Source organism: Panicum virgatum, chromosome 1N (genome assembly GCF_016808335.1).
Source record: "Panicum virgatum strain AP13 chromosome 1N, P.virgatum_v5, whole genome shotgun sequence".
NCBI classification, from domain to species: domain Eukaryota; kingdom Viridiplantae; phylum Streptophyta; class Magnoliopsida; order Poales; family Poaceae; genus Panicum; species Panicum virgatum.
Window position 1 is genome coordinate 21121340 of NC_053145.1, and position 21836 is coordinate 21143175.

Here is a 21836-nt window from a genome sequence, read left to right on the forward strand (position 1 = left end):
AGCAGATGCAGCCGATGTATGCTACAATGCCATGGGCTCCACCGGCATCGGATTCTCAGTTTCCCGGATGGGAGAACGGGGGATTTTGGATGCAATGCTATCCGATGCCATATCCACCACACTTCCAGGGGAGGGAAGCTCCAAAGGACCTGTATTTGAGGTTGAAGCAGTTGGTTCACGACCGATTGGGTCAGCACCAATCGGGTCAAGGACAGAACCCTGAACCGGTCAGACCAGTCTACACCGGCCGGTCAGACCAGTCTACACCGGCCGGTCAGACCGGTCTCAGTAGAGGCCGGCCCAAGTTTGTCCAGTTTGCCAAGAATATCATGTTAAAGAAAACAAGGACGAACCAATGCCAATGCAAGTTGATTCTAAGAAGGTTCCAGCTGCAAAGGTTGCGCAAATTGAAGACGGAAAGGTCAAAGCTCAAGATGCACAAGAGGGATCGGTGATCGTTGAAAAACCGGTCAATGTTTCTCAAAAGGTTGTGTTGGCCAATGATCATGAGGCCAGCAGTAGCAACCTAAAAGGCCAAGACAAGGAGAAGTACTTCCAGCCTAGGTGGTGCCCACCGGGGTGAACACATACTCAGAAGAGGAGGTTGCAGCGTCTTCGCCGCCAAGAACAGAAGGAAAAGGAGGTGGAGAAGTTGAGGAATGAGCAGTTCGACAAGTACAGACCAAGGATCCCTCAAGGCCAGGTGTGGCAGGTCAAGGCAGCTGACCAGCCTACAGGATCGGTCGGACCGCTCCAGCCGACTGGTCTGACCGGTGTCCCGGACCGGTCTGACCGCTCAGAGCAACTGGTTAGACCGGTCAACCCTGAGCCTGGGCAGAAGGCCGAAGTAGTTCCTACTTTGGCTCCTGGTGCTCCAGAGGTTCCAGCATCTCCTTCAGCAGCAGAAGACAAGGAGTTGGTGGACTATGAGGCCCCTCCGGAATGCACAAACATGGAGATCAATGTTGTGCGCTTTTCTAATGACTACTGGGCGATTCCGGAGGAGGAGACATCACATATGGACTTTGGGTCCCGCGAAGCCATATTTCAGAATCCCAAAGATTCAGACAACCACTTGAAGGCTCTCTATGTGAGGGTGCATATTGACGGGAAGCAAGTTTCTTGTATGCTTGTGGATAGCGGGGCAATTGTCAACTTGATGCCTTATTCACTCTACAAGAAGCTCGGTGGGATGGACGAAGAGCTCATCAAGACGAACATGACGGTCAGCGGCGTTGGAGGATGTGATCCCATTGGTGCCAAAGGGGTTGCTTCGATGGAGTTGACCATTGGGAGCAAAATGGTTGCTACGGCATTCTTCATCTTCGAAGTACAAGGTAACGTCAACCTTATACTTGGACGTGATTGGATTCATGCCAATCAATATGTACCATCTTCCTTGCACCAGTTTCTTATTCAATGGATTGGCGATGAGGTTGAGGTTGTGCATGGTGATGTCTCTTCCTTCATTGGTACCGCCGATTTCGAGTTCGTTGGTGCACATGATAACATCAAGTGTTTATCGGGCCTGGACTTGACCGATTACGACTTGATCAGTTGCACCAAGGAGGGTTTTGTCTATGCAGTCCTAAAGCCGATGGAGAATCGGGTACACTTACTTCTATGATGCAGCAGGGCAACGACACAGAGCCGACCGGTCAGACCGCTTCCTTTGACTGGTTAGACCGACCGAAGCCGACCGGTCAGATCGGTCCATCGCAGACTGGCTGCAGTAGCGCATCGAGCACTATTGGCACAAGGCGAATGATATGTGCGAGGCTATTGAAGACTTGGATGACTTTAGAAAAGGTAGATATTGGAGATGGTTCTATTCCTAGGCCGACTTTTGTAAATGCTAATTTATCGGATGATTGTAAAACCGATTTAATAAAGTTATTGAATGAATATGTCGATTATTTTGCATGGGAATATTCTGAGATGCCTGGTTTGAGTCGTGATTTGGTTGAGCATCGGCTGGCGATTAAGGCCGGTTTTAGACCTTATAAACAACCTTCTAGGCGTTTTAATCCTATTATGTATGACCGAATAAAAGAAGAAATTAATCGCTTATTAGATGCTGGATTTATTCGGTCTTGTCGTTATGCGGAGTGGATCTCTAATATTGCGTCCGTTGAAAAGAAAGATTCGGGCAAGATTAGAGTTTGCACTGATTTTAGAGATATTAATAAAGCTACTCCTAAAAATGAATATCCTGTGCTTATAGCCGATATATTGATCAATGAGGCTTCTTGACATCGTGTTATCAGTTTTCTTTATGGTAATGCGGGTTACAATCAAATATTCATGGCCGAAGAAGATACATCTAAAACAACATTTATATGTCCTGGTTTCATTGGTTTGTTTGAGTGGGTTGTCATGATTTTTGGATTGAAAAATGCTGGTGCTACTTATCAGAGGGCTATGAATTTGATCTTTCATGATTTGATTGGCATTATATTGGAGGTCTATATTGATGATATTGTGATTAAATCGGTCGGCTTGAGCCATCATTTGGCTGATTTGAGACTTGCTCTTGAGAGGATGCGTCAGTATGGATTGAAGATGAACCCGCTCAAGTGTGCTTTTGGTGTATCGGCTGGAAAGTTCTTGGGCTTCATTATTCATGAGAAGGGCATAGAGATTGATCCAAAGAGAATTGAAGCCATGAAGAAAGTGGAGGCTCCTGCATGCAAGAAATACTTGCAAAAGTTTCTGGGCAATGTAAATTACTTGAGAAAATTTATTTTTAATTTGTCCGGGAAGATAGATGCTTTTACTCCTATTCTTCGGTTAAAGAATGAAGCTGAATTTACTTGGGGGGCAGAACAGCAAGATGCTTTTGAGAAGATCAAGAAATATTTGTCTTCACCACCGGTTCTCAAGGCGCCTAAGAGAGATATTCCTTTTAGACTTTATGTGGTTGCGGAAGACAAAGTTATTGGTGCTGTTTTGACTCAAAAAAACCGAAGGAAAGGAGTATGTTATCACATATGTTGGCCGACGACTTATTGATGCGGAAACAAGGTATACATTTATTGAGAAATTGTGCTTATCATTATATTATGCTTGTACCAAGTTAAGGCATTATCTTTTATCAAGTACTTGCGTAGTTACTTGTCAAGCCGATGTTATTAAGCATATGCTACAAAAGCTGATTTTGAGGGGTAGAACCAGAAAGTGGGCTTATGCACTTGTTGAATATGATTTGGCCTATGAGTCTTTGAGAGCTATTAAAGGCCAAATTGTAGCAGATTTCATTGTTGAACATCGGATTAATGATGAGCATGATTTGGAAGTCGGCTATGTTATTTGCACACCGTGGAAGTTGTTCTTTGATGGATCGGCTTGTGATGATGGACAAGGAATTGGTGTCGTTCTAATCCCTCCGAATGGTACTATTTTTGAATTCTCAAACCGGTTGGAAGAAGAGCGCACGAATAACCAAGTTGAGTATGAAGCACTTTTATTTGGCTTGGAGTTTTTAGAGTCAATGGGCGTTAAACATGTGGAAGATTGTGGTGATTCACTTCTGGTGGTGCAGCAAGTATCTAAGGTATGCCAATGCTATAACAGATCTTAAAATGCATATCTTGATAGATGTCTTTATATTATCTCTTGTTTTGATGAATTTGTAATCTGACATATTCCAAGAGATAGTAATAAGAAGGCAAATACTCTAGCTCAGCAAGCATCTGGCTATGATGTTACTAAAAAATATTTTAACATGAGAAAAGTAGATGCGAGCAACAGCCGAGTTACTGGTTTTGGACGAACCGGTCAGACCGGTCGCCCTGCTGAAAACAGCGAGTCGGCCGCCACTTCCAATTCCAAAGTGAAGGCCAATGTTGTTGATTGGAGGGTGCCTATTGTGACATATTTGAAGGACCCTGGTCATGGTACGGAGAAGAATATTCGGCATTTGGCATTTAAATACGTTTTGGTCGACAATGAGCTTTATCGTCGAACCGCCGAAGATGTACTTCTCAAGTGTTTAGATTCTGATCAGGCCCGTGTTGCTATGGGAGAAGTGCATGAAGGCATCTATTGTACACATCAATCGGCTCCTAAAATGAAGTGGTTACTTAGGAGAGCCGATTTCTATTGGCCAACTATGATGGCGGATTATTTTAGATATTATAAAGGGTGTGAAGAATGTCAGCGATTTGGTAATATTCAGTTAGTTCCTGCTGCGTTATTACATCCTATTATCAAGCCATGACCGTTCAGAGGTTGGGGGTTGGATTTCACTGGTCAGATTAATCCCCCTTCTTCAAAGGGACATCGCTTCGTGTTGGTTGCTACGGATTACTTTACTAAGTGGACCGAAGCGGTTCCTTTGAAGAATATGACGCACCGGGAGATAATTGAGTTCATTACAGAGCATATTATTCATAGATTCGGTATTCCTCAGACTTTGACAACGGATCAAGGATCGTCTTTTATTTCAAAGGAGGTACGTGATTTTGCCGAATCTTACAAGATTAAGATGCTCAATTCATCTCCATACTACGCTCAGGCCAATGGTCAGGCCGAGTCTAGTAACAAGAGCTTGATAAAGCTCATCAAGTAGAAGATAGAAAAAAACACAGGAGGTGGCATGAGATATTATCTGAAACGTTGTGGGCTCATTATATATCTAGACATGGTGCTACTAAAGTTACTCCTTTTGAGCTTGTTTATGGTCAAGAGGCCGTTTTGCCCGTTGAGGTGAATCTGGACGCTTATAAATTGGCTAAACAAAACGACCTTTCTGCTGCTGATTACTATGACTTGATGATGGACAATATTGATGAAGTAAGCGACAAGCGGTTGCAAGCTTTGAAGAAAATTGAGAAGAACAAGCTTCGGGTGGCTAGAGCTTACAACAAGAAGGTAAGAGCAAAATCTTTTCAGATTGGTGAGCTGATTTGGAAGACAATATTACCACTTGGGACAAAGAACAATAAGTTCGGCAAGTGGTCGCCAAGTTGAGAAGGACTGTACAAGATCATCAAGGTTATCTTCGGGAATTCTTATATGGTGGAGACGATGCAAGGAGAGCGTCTTCCAAGGGCTCTTAATGGAAGATACTTGAAGAAATACTATCCCAGTGTGTGGCAAGACGCTTGAAGAACGAAGATGGCCGGTATAGAGTATCGCCCTTAGCATTATTTTTAGCCTTGTATATTCTGCGTAAATCTATATAACTAGGCTAGTTTCTGGTACTTGCTTTTTAGTTTGTAAAGCTTACTAAAAAGCAGGGGGGCATATGTTGGCAGCCAAAATTGGCAATGCCGAAGGCCTACCAGTCTGACCGGTCGGGCCGACCGGTCAGATTGGTCTAGTCCTGTGTAATCCGAATCAGGTTAGATCTGAGTTGTAGAGTTCGTTTGTAACCCGATTTGGAAGGAGTACGTCTTCTCCGGCCTATAAAAATAAAGGCCACGGCCGATTGAGGTCCTTCTACCCAATCGAATCAATAAATTTACAATTTTCCTATTTTTCTTCAAACCCTAGCTTTTCCAACCTTGTGCTGTTCTTTGATCGTCTCGATGGCGTTTAAGGACGTCCTGAGTGGCCTGCCGACCTCAAGACAACCCTAGATCTGCGAGCTCCGACGGAGTCCCTTCCGAGCTCGCGGTTTTAGGTCTTCGCGAAGCTTCTCTGCGTCCGACCGGTCTGACCAGTCGCCGGCGTGTTTCGTTCGGTTCTGATCGTTGCAATCCTGCGCGTTCTAGCGCTTGTGTGTTGGCCAATTCTGGGTCAACACTATGTAGATATTATTTATACATAGGGAGCCGCATGCACTCAAAAGATCCGTATATGGATATAACTTTGTTCCAAAATATAAGCATTTCTAGGTTATCAAATTTCATATTAATGAAATATTTTAAATAAAAATATTGATATATTATGATAATTTCTTTCATAATCTAGTAATATTATTTTTTTCATACTATTTATAGTTAAAATTAAATAAATTTAATTTTAACCAAACCTAGAAATGCTTATATGCATGGTCGGACTAGAAGGATTCATTGGCTGGTCATTCCTTTCCTAAATTAAGATGGATGGAAGTTTTTTATCTGCAAATAAACCAGCCAATTGCTTTCCTTGTAAATATCTAACATATCCTTGCCTTACTTTTGCAATGGCCATATTATCGCACCACTTGCCGGATCCATGATGGTTTCTACTGACTACTGGGTGAAATCAAGAAAAACAACTCCAGCAGGCTCTCTACTTGAGTCCCTAAATTAGGGAGGCTTCCAAATCTTCCCCTCCACCCCCTAGGCCTGGGTCTCTAGGGTGCCCTCCATCCATGGGCCCCACTCACCAGCCCCTCTAGACTTGGATGATGGCTCAAATATGAGGGCTTCTGCTGGAGTTGGATGTATTATTTAGAGGGTATGAGATGGGGACTAGCCCTCAAAAACTATATGAGGGCTGCGATTTGAGGGCTATTGCTAGAGATGCTCTAAGACCTGCTTTGTCTATAGTTAGTTACCTTGTAATTTTTGTGTAGACTCCAAGCCAAGCTAGCCATCTCTAGACACAGATTTGCGGCTCAAACCGTCGCCACACAGGTGCTCAAGATCTCCAGCCGTTTCATCCTACTCAGCATCAGCCCCTCCAGCTGTGCAGATCCCTTCAGTGCTTCTGCATCTGAGCTTCCTCTCCGCAGTACTGGACTACTGGTCCTGCACCTACCAACTGGGCACTGAGCTCTGCTGTCCAGAATTCTACCAGTGCAATTGTGATCTCTATTGTGAATGTCTACATTTTTACTACTAGTACACAAGCTGTTGCGTGCTGCTACACACACTAGATATTCCAGACATACAACCCCAATAGATATTTTATGCATGCGTGTTAGATTTCAATTTCACGTAGTCAAATGATTTGGGAAACCACGTAGTAACAAAGAATAATCTTTTCTAGTTCGGAGTTTGAACGGTCCAAAGCTAAACAAAACTCCAAGAGACAAAGAGACGGTGAAACTGTACACCCGGGTCGTCCAGATGCGAATCCGACGGATGGCGTAGGGAACCCGTCCAGAACTTGGCTTCAGGCTATGTAGAGATCGGCTCGGCTCGGGTTCACCATAGGGAGCCTTCACCGTCCGATTGTATCCGGATGGCAAGGGTGGGGGTGCACGGGAGCTTTGGTGCACCCGGAGTGCACCACATTTTTTTCTTCCCGAAACGGTAGCTAGTGACAATAGGGAAAATCGGGTAGCACCACCCACTGCTCCGTCCATCCACCTGCGGAAGCTAGACAAGGAAGATCCACGGGCAGAGAGAGACACGATGCCACCCCCGGCCCCCATGCCCGGGCCCCTCCCCCGTCCCTGTGACCGACGTTAAATTGGCGCCATCGCGCGCCCGTCGTCCACCTCCTTTACTGCCCCCTCCATCCTCACCGCTCCCCAGATTGGCAGGCAGTAGATTTTACCAATACCAGCTTGTCGCCAGCCGGCCGGGGGGTGATCGCGCGGGCAGGCAGCCATGGGAAAGAAGCATGCCGCAGGTAGCGGCGGCGGCGGCGGCGGCGGCTGGTTCGCGGTCGTCAGGAAGGTGTTCCGGCCGTCGTCATCGTCCTCCACCACCTCCAAGGACAAGGACGCCGTGCAACACGGGAAACAGGTAGGTGCCCCGCCCGGCACAAGCCAGTGCGGATGCCACGCTGGCACCAGCAGTTCTTGCCATGGCATGCTGCTGATCGATCATTTCATCAATGGCGCGCGGTGGGTTGGTGCGGTCATGGCAGCAGGACAGCGCCGGCGAGGAGGCGGAGGAGGCCGCGGCGGCCGGCGGGGCCGAGGAGGCGGAGGTGCTGCTGCTGGAGCACTTCCCGGCGTCCGAGACGTCCGCGGAGGCGAGCAACGAGGGCGGCGACGCGGAGTTGCCGGCGGTGCCACCGGTGCGAATGGAGTACCACCGGGGGTCGCGTGGTGGTCTGCGGGGCCACGAGGAGGCCGGCGCCGCCGCCGACGACGACATGGAGCGCGCGAGGGCGCTGGCCGCCGCGGCCGAGGCCGCCGTGGCCGCGGCGGAGGCGGCGGCCAGGGTGGTCCGGCTGGCGGCGCTCCGGCGCCTGTCGCGCGAGGAGCGCGCCGCCGTGCGCATCCAGGCCTACTACCGCGGGTACCTGGTACGTAGTACGCTCGCATGCCCAGCCACACTAATCGTGTTCGTGTACGTCTTCATGTCTGACTACTTGCATCTGTCGATCAGATTAGCTTTAACCTCGCAATGTTAATAATTACTCTAGTATATTTTTCCTTAAACATACTGATCATGCACCGTATAGAGGTGATCCGGGCATATATAGGATCCCGATACATTCTTTTATCGTAAGATAAGAATTAACCACGCAATGCTAACATTTACTAAAGTATATTTTTTCTTCCGCTTGTATATATACTACACCGTCCCAAATTACAATTTATTTTAGATTTTAAGATACTATATTATGCTATATATACACCTAGATGATATAGTGTACTATATCTAGACAAGTTGCAAAAATTATATATCTAAAGAGATCAAAATGAACTGTAATTTGGGTCGTCAAAATGAATTGTAATTTGGAACGACGCAGGGAGTATATACGAACATATCAATATTATCTTTTAATCTCACTCGTTAGCATTAATGCTTTGAATGTATTGTGTTAATCATCATCATTCACAGCTGGGATTGCATTGCAAGAGCTTTCGATCTATTTGGATGTGTTAAAGTTAACTGATAAACTTTAGCATCTATCAACACTCATATTTTTACTAAATTTTTTTAGTGCTGGCTAAAGTTTAGCCTACCTATTAGTAGTAGTTCTGTTGCTAAAGCTTAGCACTTGCACCTATCTGCGTTTGGATCCAATCATCCAAACAGAGTCTTACCTGGCAACAACCTCCTCCCATTAATTGGTACACCGGTACGTAGAACTGTTAAACTAAGAAAAACAAGCAGGAAAAAGGTAAAAGAAGACGGTTTTTCGAAAAAAAAAGGTAGAAGAAAAGGTGAGTGGTCAGTGGGTCGCGTCGCGGTAGGTGGCGAGCGCATTGTTTTTGACAGGGTGACGGGGCAAGAGATCCGGGGTTAAAATCAGCCGGTGACTTTTAAGGTGGCCGGTCTAGGCAAGGCAGCAACAGCAGGCAGAGCCCAGAGGGAGAGAGGCCGCATCATCCCGGGTCAAGATCACATCGATCTCGCTTGCTTACGGCTTAAGCAGAGAGATTTATTTGGCTTGGCACACACGGTGACCAGGCGGGGTGCGGAATGTAATCATGCATCATCAATTCCACCCAACGACGACGCATGCTGCACCTACCCGACCAGCCCAGCCGATCCCAGTAACTGCAGCGTTAATGGCGGGCACGCACGGCCGCTTGCTTGTCCGGGTAGATGCATGGCTGCTGCTTGCCGGCCGCAACGGTGGTGGTGCCACCGCAGCTTTGCTCGATCTGGCTCGGCAATATGCCGGCGGTCTGTTTTGGTTTGTAACTGATTCCACTGCATATGTATATAGTTGGTTTTTTTTGGCATTGTGTATAGGCTAGTAAGTCATGGATAGATTACTGAAAATTACTTAGGTTCTCTATATAGGACTATATATAGTTACTAATATTAATTAAAAACTTGACGAATTAGTGGAAAAAACGTACGTGCTTTCATATACAGAAGTACATATCAGCATGCTGATATTCCCTCCATCTAGTTTTGATTGATATATTTCTATATGACACAATGACTAAGGGCACCAAGTGTGCTTATCAATCTAATAAATGTAACATAGACTTTTTGTTGGTTCTCCAATGTTTTAACTGGGAACTCCTCATTTCTAGTGCTATTTATTACCACAACCCATGTCAATAGCAAATATAGCTATCATTTTTGAACATTTGAGATTTTAAAATATAGCTATCAAAAGTGGATGGAGGGAGTACAAAGGGCTAGGTACATTAGAGTTGCGCGAACAACCAAACACTACCCAATTACTTCCTCCATTTCAAATTGTAAGTCATAATTTCAATTTTTTTGGAGAGTCAAACTATTTTTATATTTGACCAAAGTTATAGAAAAATTACAAAAATTTATAGCACTGCATAGATATTACTCGGAAATTCTATTTAGTGAAGAATCTAATAATACTTATTTAATATCATAAATATTAGTAATTTAATGTATAAACGTGATCAATTTAAAATATTTAGACTCTCCAAAAAAGTTGGAATAACTAACAATTTGGATCGGAGAGAGTACAAGATTGTGTAATTTCTATTTTAACGTAGACGGGACCGATGAACAAAGAAGCCTGGATTTCCTTGGAGACCGTACTGCGTATATGTACCGAAAGGATGTGCTGTTGTGGTGCTCGGTGTGTACCACATAATTAACATGCCTTTATTGACCCAACAAATCCCAATCACTCTGAATAAGAGGCAGGCGTGCTAAATCTGTAGATACTACTAATGCTACAGCGCATTACTGAACCATGATTTCTACACCTACCTCCATTACGAGTCTGTAACAGAAATGAGTGCTCTAGGTTGGTTCCTTCGGTGCTCATTGTTTCCTCCTTTATATTAGACTAAAATGCACCGACAGTCCTTAAACTAGTGAGGCTATGTCATCTAGATCCATTAACTCGAAAGTGTATTTCTAGATACATATAGTTTTTAAATTGTTCATCGCAGGTCAATACAAACCAGAGATTTTGGGTTCGGTCCCCAATGAAGTCGTCAAAAAGTATATTGACGTCTTTTACGGATCAACACACGAACGCACTAGATCGTGCGGTGCGAGGAAGGGCTCGATGCAGCTCCTTCTGTGTGGAGCGGTCTGACCGGTCTAAGGGACCGGTCAGACCGGTCGCCGGAGTGAATCGGCAACGACCTAAGAAAGCTAGCCCGGGAGGGACCCCGTCAGGGCAGGTGCACGTAGGGTTGTCCTAAGATCGACATGCCACCTAGAACGCCTTCAGACGTCGTGGAGACGAAGGAAGAACAGCAGATGGTGTTGGAAAAGCTAGGTTTGGAAAAGAGGATAAAAAGTAGAGTTTGCATTGATTTTGTTTGATTAGATAGTCTCAATTGGCCGTGACCCTTTATATTTATAGGGTGGGGTGGACTTATCCCGCAAGGAATCTCTATTACAGATCTAGATCTACAAAAATTCTTATTTGACTCGGACTCCTCCTAGACCGGTCAGACCGGTCGGACCTACCGGTCAGACCGGTCAGTCCCTGCCGGACAGGCCACAGTGCCTCGACCGGTCAGACCGCTCGGTCAGACTGGTTGGTGTCAATTTTGGCTGTCAACATATGCTCCTCTGTTTTTTTGGTAAAGTTTGCTTGCCAAAAAACATCCTTCTGAGCCAAAATTGTGTTAAGGGCGATGATTAACATTACATCGGCCATTTTTTGTGCTAAGAGCGATAAACAATTATCGTCCATGTCTTGCTCAAGTCGATATTGAAGCTACTTGTTTTGGCTGCCATACCTTCTTTATAATTGCTGACATCTTTGGCACAGCCTCCACTTGTTGCTCCATTGCTTCCTTGTTGCGCATACGTTGCAGCCTTCGCTTCTGAGTATGAGATAAGTCTGAGAGACACCACCTCGGCTATAAATACTTTGAATCTTGCTCCTTACTCTTCTCATTCCTCTTGCTGCAATCAACATCTTGTTGGACCAGATTATCGCTAGCAACAATCGGTCTTCTTGCATGATTTGGATACATAGGAGGATACTGAATATAATATGATTGCATATGCATCCTACTATAATCCATATGTGTATAAAAGTAAGGATACCAGCAATACTATGGAGCAATCGGTCCACTAGATGTAGTATAGTTACCTTGACTCGATTGCTCTTGATGTCTTGACGATGATCCCGTATCCTTGACTTTGCTTGGTTGCCCCTTCTGTCTCTGAGCACTCCCTTTCTTTTCATATTTGACCAAGAGTTTCTTAAAATTCGGTCTTATCTTGGTCTTAGAGGAGTTCCCAGATTTATTGGGCGCACCGGTCAGACCGATCTCATGACCAGTCAGACCGATCGAACCGGTCAGACCGCCGCTGTGGCCGGAGGCCTGTCGACTTGTTGTCGGCCTTCTTCTTCTTGTCTTGCCCCCGAGTGTTTTTGCGCCTTCAGGGGTCTTTAATGTCAGCTTCTTTTCAGGTCTTTCATCACCAATGACTATATTTTTCCCTTTAGTTGATTCGGCTCAGCCGAACTAGCACTTTAGGGTTACTCAATTCCAACATATGCACTGGGAAAGGATTATGATCAACTTGCATATTAGGAATAACCAATCGTACTTCATTAATGGCCGATTGAATTTGTCTACACAATATATTGCAATCATTAGTAGCATGAGAAAAAGTATTATGGAGCTTGCAATATGTTCGCCACTTCAACTCTTCAAGGGGCGGTAAAGTATGTGACATCTTGATGTATCCAAGTCTATATAACTCATCAAATATTCTTTCGTACTTAGATACATCAAAAGTAAATTTTTTATCTTGCCGATTTTTGTGAATCAGCTTAAGAACAGAACAAGTAAGCGGTTTGGCTTGAGATGGCCAAACAAACTCAGCAGTATATACATCATTAGACTCACCGTCCGAACAATCTGAATTGCACTCTAAAGCATGTACACTAGAACGATGATGCCTATGGAATTCTTGAGACTCTTTGCTTCGGCTTTCTACAGCCAAAGCTCTTTAATGCACCTGAGTAACAGTAAAGAAATCATAGTCCTCTAATCTTTCTTTGATATGAGAGCGCAAGCCATTAAAAGCCAAATCAGCTAAATCTTTTTCTGCAATATACACACTAAAGCATCGGTTTTTTGTATCACGGAATCGTCTTATGTAATCATTGACAGATTCATCACGTGATTGTCTAACCGATGTCAAGTGAGACAATTTAAGCTCATCATGCCCACAGAAAAAGTGCTCATGGAACTTCTGCTCTAATTGTTCCCATGAGCCAATAGAATTAGGTGCCAAAGAAGAGAACCAGGAGAAAGCGGTTCAGTTAGAGATAAAGAAAAGAAACGCACTTTCAACTCGTTTATTGAACCAGCTTCTCCTAGTTGGGCAAGATACTGACTAATATGCTCAAAAGTGCTCCTAGTATCTTCCCCACTGAATTTAACAAACTCAGGCAACCTAAAACCAGCAGGGTATGCAACCGAATCAAACGAAGTAAGATACGGCTTTTGGTATGTGCGAGTTTTGTTTCTAACATCCACTCCAAAACTTTCTCTAAGCAATTTAGCCAAATCATTCTTATAATCAGTAAGCATTTTATCAAAATTACTCGAAGAATTTGGCTGTGTGGATGTAGATACCTCACGCTGATTTGAAACAAATTGATCGAATGGACCGACCGGTCCGACCGGTGGGGGGGGACCAGGTCTGACCGGACTGATATACCGGTCTGACCGGTCTCTGCCAGTTTTGCCAACGCAGCACATATCGGTCGAACATCTCGTCGAAGTTAGGACCGATGTGTGGCACTGAGTTCCTGGAGATTTCTGGTGGTGTGTACTGAACAATCTCGTTTGTTCGGCTAATGTTAGCCGAACCAGAAATACTCATAATAGGGTCAGTGTACGTGGGTGTAACAGTTTGACCACTGAAATAATTCATCAGCATTCCATATTGAGGTTGACTCGTAGGAGATGCTGCTGATGGTTGAGGAACATAAAATTCAGAAGTAGAAACAGATGGATGTTCATCTGCTGTTTCTGGTTTCTTACCAGCCGATTCTCTTTCTTTAGAGCTAAGCCAATTAACCCAATAAACATCACGCTCAGCTAGCAATTTCTGAATTTGTTCCATAGTAACACCAGAAGGTGGAGCAGTTGCAGCAGGTGTTGCCTCAGTAGATGCATCTGTGGAGGCAGAAGCGAAGTCGATCTCCTTGATCTTGGTGACTTTGCCTCATCGATCGACCTTGATGCTTGCAAGCGCTGCTAGTAGATCTTCTTCATCGCGCTTCTTCTTGCGCTCCTCCAGCGGCAGACGAACTTTCTCTGAAAGATGCTCGTACGTTGAAGGGATGATGTTGTCCGGGTCGATTTCGGCAGTAGAGCCCATCTTCTTCGGGGTAGATTAGATCGGTTTTGCTAACCAAGATCTTTCTTCCCCAGCGGAGTCACCAAAAAGTATGTTGACGACTTTTACGGATCAACACACGAACACACTGGATCGTGCGGCGCGAGGAAGAGCTCGATGCAGCTCCTCCTGCGTGGAGCGGTCAGACCGGTTGCCGGGGTGAATCGGCGACGACCTAAGAACGCTAGTCCGGGAGGGACCCCGTCAGGGCAGGAGCACGTAGGGTTGTTCTAGGATCGGCAGGCCACCTAGAACGCCTTCAGACGTCGCGGAGACAAAGGAAGAAAAACAGATGGGGTTGGAAAAGCTAGAGTTTGGAAAAGAGGATAAAAAGTAGAGTTTGTATTGATTTTGTTCGATTGGATATCCTCAATCGGCCGTGACCCTTTATATTTATAGGATGGGGTGGACTTATCCCGCAAGAAATCCCTATTATAGATCTAGATCTACAAAAAAATTTATTTGACTCGGACTCCTCCTAGACCGGTCAGACCAGTCGAACCTACCGGTCAGACCGATCGGTCCCTGCCGGACAGGCCACAGTGCCTCGACCGGTCAGACCGCTCGGCCAGACCGGTCAGACCGCTCGGCCAGACCGCTCGGCCAGACCGCTCGGTCAGACCGGTTGGTGCCAATTTTGGGTGTAAACACCCCGTATGCAGGTAACCTGGGTTCGCCAGTTGATTACGTTTCCGAGGCTTCCAATGTGGATTATGATAAGAATTGATGCATTTGCCCTTGGCTTTCTCCCCCACCATACCATCTCCCTTCTCTAGTCTTCCTCTTACCTGGCAAATCATTGTTGATCCGCCACTTGCTGGGGCCGTCCGATACCCTAAACCGGGTTGGATCGGAGAGATTGAAAGAAGAGGGAGATAAATGAGACAAGAGACGTACAATCAGCATGCCGTGTCAGAATTGCATGCACATGTGGATATATTTTTTTTTGAAAAGTCATGTGGATATATATGGACTCATAGAGAACAACCTTATAATATTGTAGACTTAGAAATGCAGTTTCAGAGTTGTGGACCTAAGTAAGATACCTTTACGCCGATGCATTACTCTTTATTAAAGGATAATAAACTTCCAAACTATACCTGCTTCGGTTCGTCCATCCTAAACTCTACCATAGAATAAGACTAGGCTCGCTGTATGGCCAAAAATATATGTTACTTGAAAATTACAAAAATTAAATTTTATATGAAACCTTTATTTCAATAAAAATTGGCCAATGAACCAAACCAAAATAAGCGGGCTTTTCAGTTTTCAGTGGGTAAAATTCTAGAATGGGTTTATCCGTGCGCAGAACATTGGAAATATGCATGTGTGCTCATTGTATTCTTTTCTCTCTGAAAAAAGTCAGTTAGTTTTGGACCTTACCATTTAATTGTTTCTTTGTTATAACAAGGGAGTTTTTCAGATGTTCTAGTATTGGTCGAGTGTGCAAGTATTATGCATGTGTATACTACAAGCGTCTGTGTGTTGTATTGTGTTTCACAAAAAAATATATTAAGAAGGACCTTACAACATTTTCTTTGGATTGGGATTAGTATATACAAATCTCTTCTCAATTTAGTTATTATATCCCCTTCAGCAAAAATTACTTGATGTTTTGGACATAACACTAGCTCAACACATGTACCTTTGGTCATTCTTTTCTACCGTAACTTATTGCAAATCTAATGGATTTAGTAAACTAGGAAATCATTTTTCAGCACAAAACGGCATGCATGGATTCTTTTATATATGTCTTTCCAAGATAAACGTTAACAAGTTCCAAAAAAAGAACAAAGACAATTCAAGAAAGTGAAATCAGTTGAAAGTTGGATTTGCTATGTACTACAGTGATTTAATCCTCAAACAAAAGTAGGGATATGATTTTGTAGGTATGAGATACATCTAATGTCTCTCTCTGCACGTTTTGTTTGGCTCCAGGCCCGGCGAGCCCTGCGCGCGCTGCGCGGCCTGGTGCGGCTGCAGGCGCTGGTGCGCGGCCACCAGGTGCGGCGGCAGGTGCACCTCACCATGCGCTGCATGCAGGCCCTCGTCCGCGCCCAGGCCCGCGTCCGGGCGCGCCGCCTCGCCGAGCTCCCGCTCCTCCTCCTCCCGCCGCCGACGCCTCCGGCCAGCCGCCCCTCCCTTTCCCTTCTCGGAGCAGGACGCCATCACCACCAGCCGCGCCTCGACCTGGCGTTGGTGGGCGACCACCAGGACGCCAGCGACGACGGCGAGGTGGCGGACCTGCTGCTGCAGCAGCGAGCCAGCAGGTGCAGGACCAGAGGAAGGCTGCGCCGAGGCGACGACGATAACGGCGGCGGGAGGAGCCCCTCCGCCGTCTGGGACGCCAGCAGCCGCACCCTGGAGGACGCCAGGGCCGAGGGCGCCCGCCGGCATGACGCCGCCGCGCGCCGGGAGCGGGCGCTCGCCTACGCCTACGCCTATCAGCAGGTACGCCGTCGCGCGGCGCGCGCGTCCATGGCATCCGATGATTCGACCTGATGACGGTGGCTTTTGCGTGCGTGAGCAGCGGCAGTGGCAGCGGCAGGAGGACGAGAAGGCCGGCCTGGGCTTCGACTGGCTGGAGCGCTGGATGGCCGCGACGCAGCCGCAGCGGCGGCAGGACGCGCAAGACCACGCCAAGACGTACCAGGGCGCCGCCGCCAGGACGGCGGCCGCTGCTCTCCCCGGCGGACAACCCGAGAAGGCGGCGGAGATGGACACGTCGTTCCGGAGCCCGCTGAACCAGGCCGCCACTGCCGCGCACGCGCGGCCGCCGGCGATCCCAGGCTACATGGCCGCGACGAGGTCGGCGCGCGCCAAGGCGCGCCCCACGCCGCCGCTGCCGGCTACGCCGACGCACGGCAGGAGCCCTTCCGGCGGTGGGACCGCTGGAGACTCGTCTAGCTCGGGGCAGAACGGCAGCGCAGTCGCCGGGCACAGCCCGGACTGGAGCTGCACAGGGGACTGGACGCCGCCGCGGCTCGGCGTCAGCACGCGCACCAGCAGGGTGGCCTATGCCTGAGCTTGACCTGAGCATGGCATTGACTAAGTCCGGTGCATGGTCATGAGCGCGGCTGAGATGTGTTCGCGACTCATTTTTGAATGCTTTTGTTGTTCACAATGTGTATAGCTTGCCATGTTTGCGGCCAATGCCTATGTAAACGCTCGTATACTTGGCCAAAGGGTTGCGAATAAAAACTCAAGAATTCTAAATCTGTGTTATGGCTGAATTGAGATTGAAGATTTTATTTATCATTTCGCAAAAAAAATGTGTGCTAGTCTGTTTGCTTCTACTTTCAAATATTATTTGGAGATCGAAGTGACATATTCTGAATCATTTGTGCTTTCGGTTAGAAAAGCATTCTGATGAGAAAAAAATGTGTCCATTTATGTTGAACAACAATACAATACAATGCAGTACAAATCCCCACTGGATTGCAGAAAATGACTTGCCTCTCACTCACAAAACCAGGGGGGCAAGTTACAAAACAATTCCATGGAGGACCAGTCACATCCAGACTCTGCAACAGCACTTTTGCCGGCAGTACTATCTCTGAATTCTCTCTGAATTCACACTTGTCCAAAGAACGAAGAACTTCCACCATAATCTCTCATTGGCTATCTGCAAGATAAATTTTCTTGTCAATTCCTAGTTTCCCAATAGCAGCTTTATTAGGACAGAAAAGGAGTAGCCCAATTCAAACGGTGTTTACCTATAGCGTGGAAGCAGAAACTCTGACAGGCTTCAAAACTCTTAGGGCCCTCCTCGCGTGCTCAAGAATAACGTAGAACACTCCAAACAAGAAGAGCAAAATAAGATGGAGCTTCCCAAGTAGGTTGTATGTAACTATGAGGTAATTCACCCCATCACCATCTCGCTTACTGAGAGAACCAGCTGATCCAGCAAACACCAGAAATCACTTCGGTTATCTAGTTTAAGAAAAAGATTTGTGTTGATGTTTTTACAATTTACATTCATATCAGAGTCATCCAATATGCGATTTGCTAGTAATGACGTACCATCGGCCTTCTTTGGAAGGTTTGACCACTCCTCTAGGTCTGTATTCGATTTTGATGCCTTAATCATCTCCATCAGGGACATATTAACCTGCAAGAGAACTTGTCAGTAAAAAACACTTACATAAATGACAAATCACATTTTTTCCGTGATAATCTGGAGAAGTACTGTGACGAAATCAATAAATGGTGAAGTCTGACAAATCTATGTTTACCTCAGCTGATCTTTCATGACTCACTAGGTGGCCTCCATGTAGCTCAACCAGTTTGGCAGCAGGCTGGAGCTTTTCTGCAAGCCTCCTTGCATAATACAACTGAGCAATAACATCATCCCTGGAGAAATGTCACCATATAGGTGATCAGTATTGTGTGGATCATCAGGCAATAATGGGATGATCTGAGCTTTCAGTTACCTGCCATGAATGATTAGAACAAGGAAACCTGCTAAGCGAATTCTGTCTAATTCTTTTGTTGAGAGCTTATGTGTCCAGCATGCATTCAACTGCCCCTCAAATCCATGTCTGGATTGCATGCCACCAGATGATAAACCTTTCACGTATTCCTGAAAATAACAAAAAAATCATAATTGTCAGATATGTTTATATGAAAAATGGCATGTGCAATATCTAAGATATGTGCATCTTTAGCTTCTACACGTTCTTGTTCATCAGATATCATAATTGTTCATCAGATATCTTTAGCTTCTACACGACCTAATCTATTATGTGAACAGATATGGGTTAGCGCTGACCTCCTATCTACACTGTGACAACCCATGCTACCTTGTCCTAAATGCTTCTAAATTTCTTACCTGATAAAGCATTTGTCTTCTGGTACTTGATCCAACAGCTTCCTCAAGGTATTCCTGCAGTGTGATATAATTTGTAAATTAGTTTTCTTTGCATGTACAATGAGCAGGATTATTGGAACAAGAAAAATTTGTGATCACCAACCCTCGTATAATGGACTTCAAGATCAAGAATCGCTCTCTGCTCAGGAGTTCTTGCCCGTAGAAAACGACAGGCGAGAGATATCGTGTGCCAATCGACCTGGAAAGGAAAATGTCATTGTCATCAGGATCAAGTTTATGGTTTTTCCTCTCTCCTAATAACCAGGCCAGTGCAACTGCAACGACATCAACAAAGAATATAGTTCTTTACCATAGGCAACCTCTGACCATGTCTAAACATGAACAAAGTCTGGCTGACCAACGCATTGAATAGTTCAATGGGCTTTGTTGTAAAGAACGTGAACAGTTTTGTTTTATTAATTTGAAAAAATACAGAGCGTGAAACCTTTTCCATGGCTATGTGGCCACACTAACTTGGAGCAAAATGGCAAAGGGAACAAGATCGTTTCCAAAATATCCATATGCTACAAAATAGAATCCACGTGTCCAAGGTGCTTTATCTAAAAGATTGTAAAACTTAAAATCTGAGTGGCGTACTCAAATATAGTCTAAATAAGTAGCAATCATGTTGCAAAAGATCTTATCCTTCCATCAAATGTCATCAGTATATCGAAATCACGAGGTAAATTGATTTTGCCTTTTCCGAAAATTATCCAAATCAATTTTGATGCTTGTCCACCATCAAAGATGTCGGCATTGTACCACTGAATTCAAAGTGACCAACTAGAAGCTTCACCCATGCTTCCCCTTCCGCATGACAAAGTCATTACCAATTATTGATTCTAGCCAATTTTGACTCTTCCTTCCATGCTAGCAATGTCGCCTGGAAGATTTTGATTTCACACCTTAATTACGTATCATGTTTCGGTTGATTTTTTCAACCCAATAATAGGCAGTCCAGAATCCGGACAATGAATTGCAGAAAGCAACAGTGCATACACAACCAAAAAAAACCACAAAAATATCCCCCAGCTGATTGCGACTGAACGTTCAGACAAGTGGAGCTTTTTCTGAATCGGTTGGAAAGAAATGCTGAAAAGTGGCACGATTTGCAGCATCTGAATCGGAGAGGCTGGGCGACCACACCTACCTTTGGGATGCACTGGTAGCCTCCTCCTGTCGTGTTGAGCAGCGCCAGCGACGCGACCCGGTCCGGCGCCATTGCGGCCAGTTTCGAAGCAATCATGGACCCTGTTTCAGATACAGTTTGTCAGTCAGGCGACGCTCGTGGACCAAGAATCTTCAGCAACACCAATGGCGGAGGTTGAATAAAATGTGTCACACCCATGGAGTGGCCGAAGACATGCGCTTTTCTCCATCCCAGGTGATCCATGAGCGCCAGCGCGTCCTTCGCCATGATCGCCGTCCTGCCAAGAATTGAGCAACAGCACGAACAACATCGTCAGGAACATCGAGCCAGCAATTGGAGAGTAAAAGAGGGAAACGTGGTGCTCGCACGTGTACTGCGATTTCTGCTCCGGCACGGAGCTGCGGCCCATGCCGCGGTTGTCGTAGCAGCAGACCTCGACGCCCTCCGCCGCGCCGGAGTCGTCGCCGGCCGGGGCCTCCTCGTCGACGGGCTCCATGGCGCCGGTCAGGCCCTTCACCTGCGGGCCCCACGACTCGTACGTCCCCGCGAAACCTGCGTTCCGTTCGATTGGGGGGAAATTCTCAGGAAAGTCGAATTTGGGACAAGAAACGAAACAAGAACAAGAACAATTGAGGAGACGAAGCAGAAAAGAGGGAGAGAGAGGAGGAGAATGCGCGAGCCGCGCCGTACCGATGATGAGGAGGACCTTGGTTGCGCCGTGGCCATACGGCTGATAGAAGATCCGCACCTCCTCCTCCTCCTGCGCGTGGGCGCCGCCGGCGACGGCCGCCGCCGCCGCGGTCACCACGCAGTACGGCATCCTCCTTCCTCCTCGGCTCCCGACAACAACAAGATTACAGGAATAGCAGCGGGGGCTCTCGCTCGCCTCCTCGATCACCTCGCCGAGATCACCATCAACCAAGCGCTCGGAGTCAGAGGGAGGGACGGAGACAAGATTGTTAGTATTTGTGACGACCCGTCCGGCCGCCTTGGCGGAACCAATCAGGGGTTCCAGGAAGAGGCGGAACGAAGCCGACACGGAGACGGAGGTGGAGTGGATTGGCGGGAGCAGGACGAATCATGGCGGGAGCTTCTCTTTGTAATCGAAGAGAGAGGGGGACACGACGACGCGGTATCCGACTCCGCCGAATTACTCCTATGAGTAAACCAATTGATGGGGATACTGAAATCAAACTATTATTTGACCGGGCATGGACAAAGGCGTAGTTAGGCTCTCGATAGCAAATCCACGTAGGAAAGAGAACGAAGGAGAGAGAAGATATCATCGCTGGGCGTAGCGTATGCTGCTAGCATAAAGTTCCGTAAAGAGTGAGTGACACGTGAAGAAAGATTGGTCAGAGAGGACAGAAAAGATGGACCACATCGTTAAAAAAATTATAGAACTATAGATAGTCTGTTGGACAAATAAGTTGTAGCACATGCTATATCTAGGTGGATCATATGTGAACACTTCTATAGTAAGCTGCGGGTGCCCTAAAGAATGTGGCAGCGGTGGTGGGTCCGGGTTCCAGGATGCTCTCTGGGATGTGGGCCAGAGCTGGGTGAAGACTGGTTCAAGTCAAGCCTCACATGCCCGTTCAGTTCTGGGAGCGGCTAGCTAAACAATCTACTTCGACCAACAAAGTAGAGTACTTTTTGTTGACATTCAAAATTGGCAAATACCGAGTTTGCTGGACAATCTGGG

At 46.2% G+C, this 21836-nt stretch overlaps 2 protein-coding genes across 3 annotated transcripts; one reads left to right on the plus strand and one right to left on the minus strand.

The window, feature by feature from the left end:
• The first annotated feature begins 7247 nt into the window (after window positions 1-7247).
• On the plus strand, window positions 7248-17366 carry LOC120655503. 2 transcript variants are annotated; one of them, XM_039933354.1, is made up of 4 exons: window positions 7248-7625; window positions 7753-8133; window positions 16050-16562; window positions 16642-17366. In XM_039933354.1, exons 1-4 carry the CDS (start codon window positions 7488-7490, stop codon window positions 17134-17136), a joined length of 1527 nt encoding a protein of 508 aa, XP_039789288.1. In that variant the 5' UTR covers window positions 7248-7487; the 3' UTR covers window positions 17137-17366. The 2 variants fall into 2 exon arrangements, with proteins under 2 accessions (XP_039789288.1, XP_039789287.1); XM_039933353.1 differs by having other exon boundaries at window positions 7249-7625; window positions 7750-8133.
• A 92-nt stretch (window positions 17367-17458) lies between these two features.
• On the minus strand, window positions 17459-21344 carry LOC120655504 (putative aminoacrylate hydrolase RutD). Its single transcript, XM_039933355.1, has 11 exons — window positions 20822-21344; window positions 20500-20683; window positions 20326-20408; window positions 20132-20232; window positions 19085-19180; window positions 18943-18996; window positions 18545-18693; window positions 18347-18464; window positions 18135-18222; window positions 17828-18009; window positions 17459-17736 (listed from the first exon to the last, which is right to left on the minus strand). The coding sequence occupies exons 1-10, from the start codon at window positions 20949-20951 to the stop codon at window positions 17828-17830; spliced, it is 1185 nt and encodes a 394-aa protein (XP_039789289.1). The 5' UTR covers window positions 20952-21344; the 3' UTR covers window positions 17459-17736.
• Between the last annotated feature and the right edge of the window lie 492 nt (window positions 21345-21836).

Coding starts and splice junctions, on each gene's coding strand:
- LOC120655503 (XM_039933353.1), top strand. CDS start 7,488: ATGGGAAAGAAGCATGCCGCAGGTAGCGGCGGCGGCGGCGGCGGCGGC. Junction 7,626..7,749: donor CCGTGCAACACGGGAAACAG/GTAGGTGCCCCG, acceptor CGGTCATGGCAG/CAGGACAGCGCCGGCGAGGA. Junction 16,563..16,641: donor ACGCCTACGCCTATCAGCAG/GTACGCCGTCGC, acceptor GTGCGTGAGCAG/CGGCAGTGGCAGCGGCAGGA.
- LOC120655504 (XM_039933355.1), bottom strand. CDS start 20,951: ATGCCGTACTGCGTGGTGACCGCGGCGGCGGCGGCCGTCGCCGGCGGC. Junction 18,223..18,346: donor GTCATGAAAGATCAGCTGAG/GTAAACATAGAT, acceptor GTTCTCTTGCAG/GTTAATATGTCCCTGATGGA. Junction 18,010..18,134: donor CCTTCCAAAGAAGGCCGATG/GTACGTCATTAC, acceptor TTGCTGGATCAG/CTGGTTCTCTCAGTAAGCGA.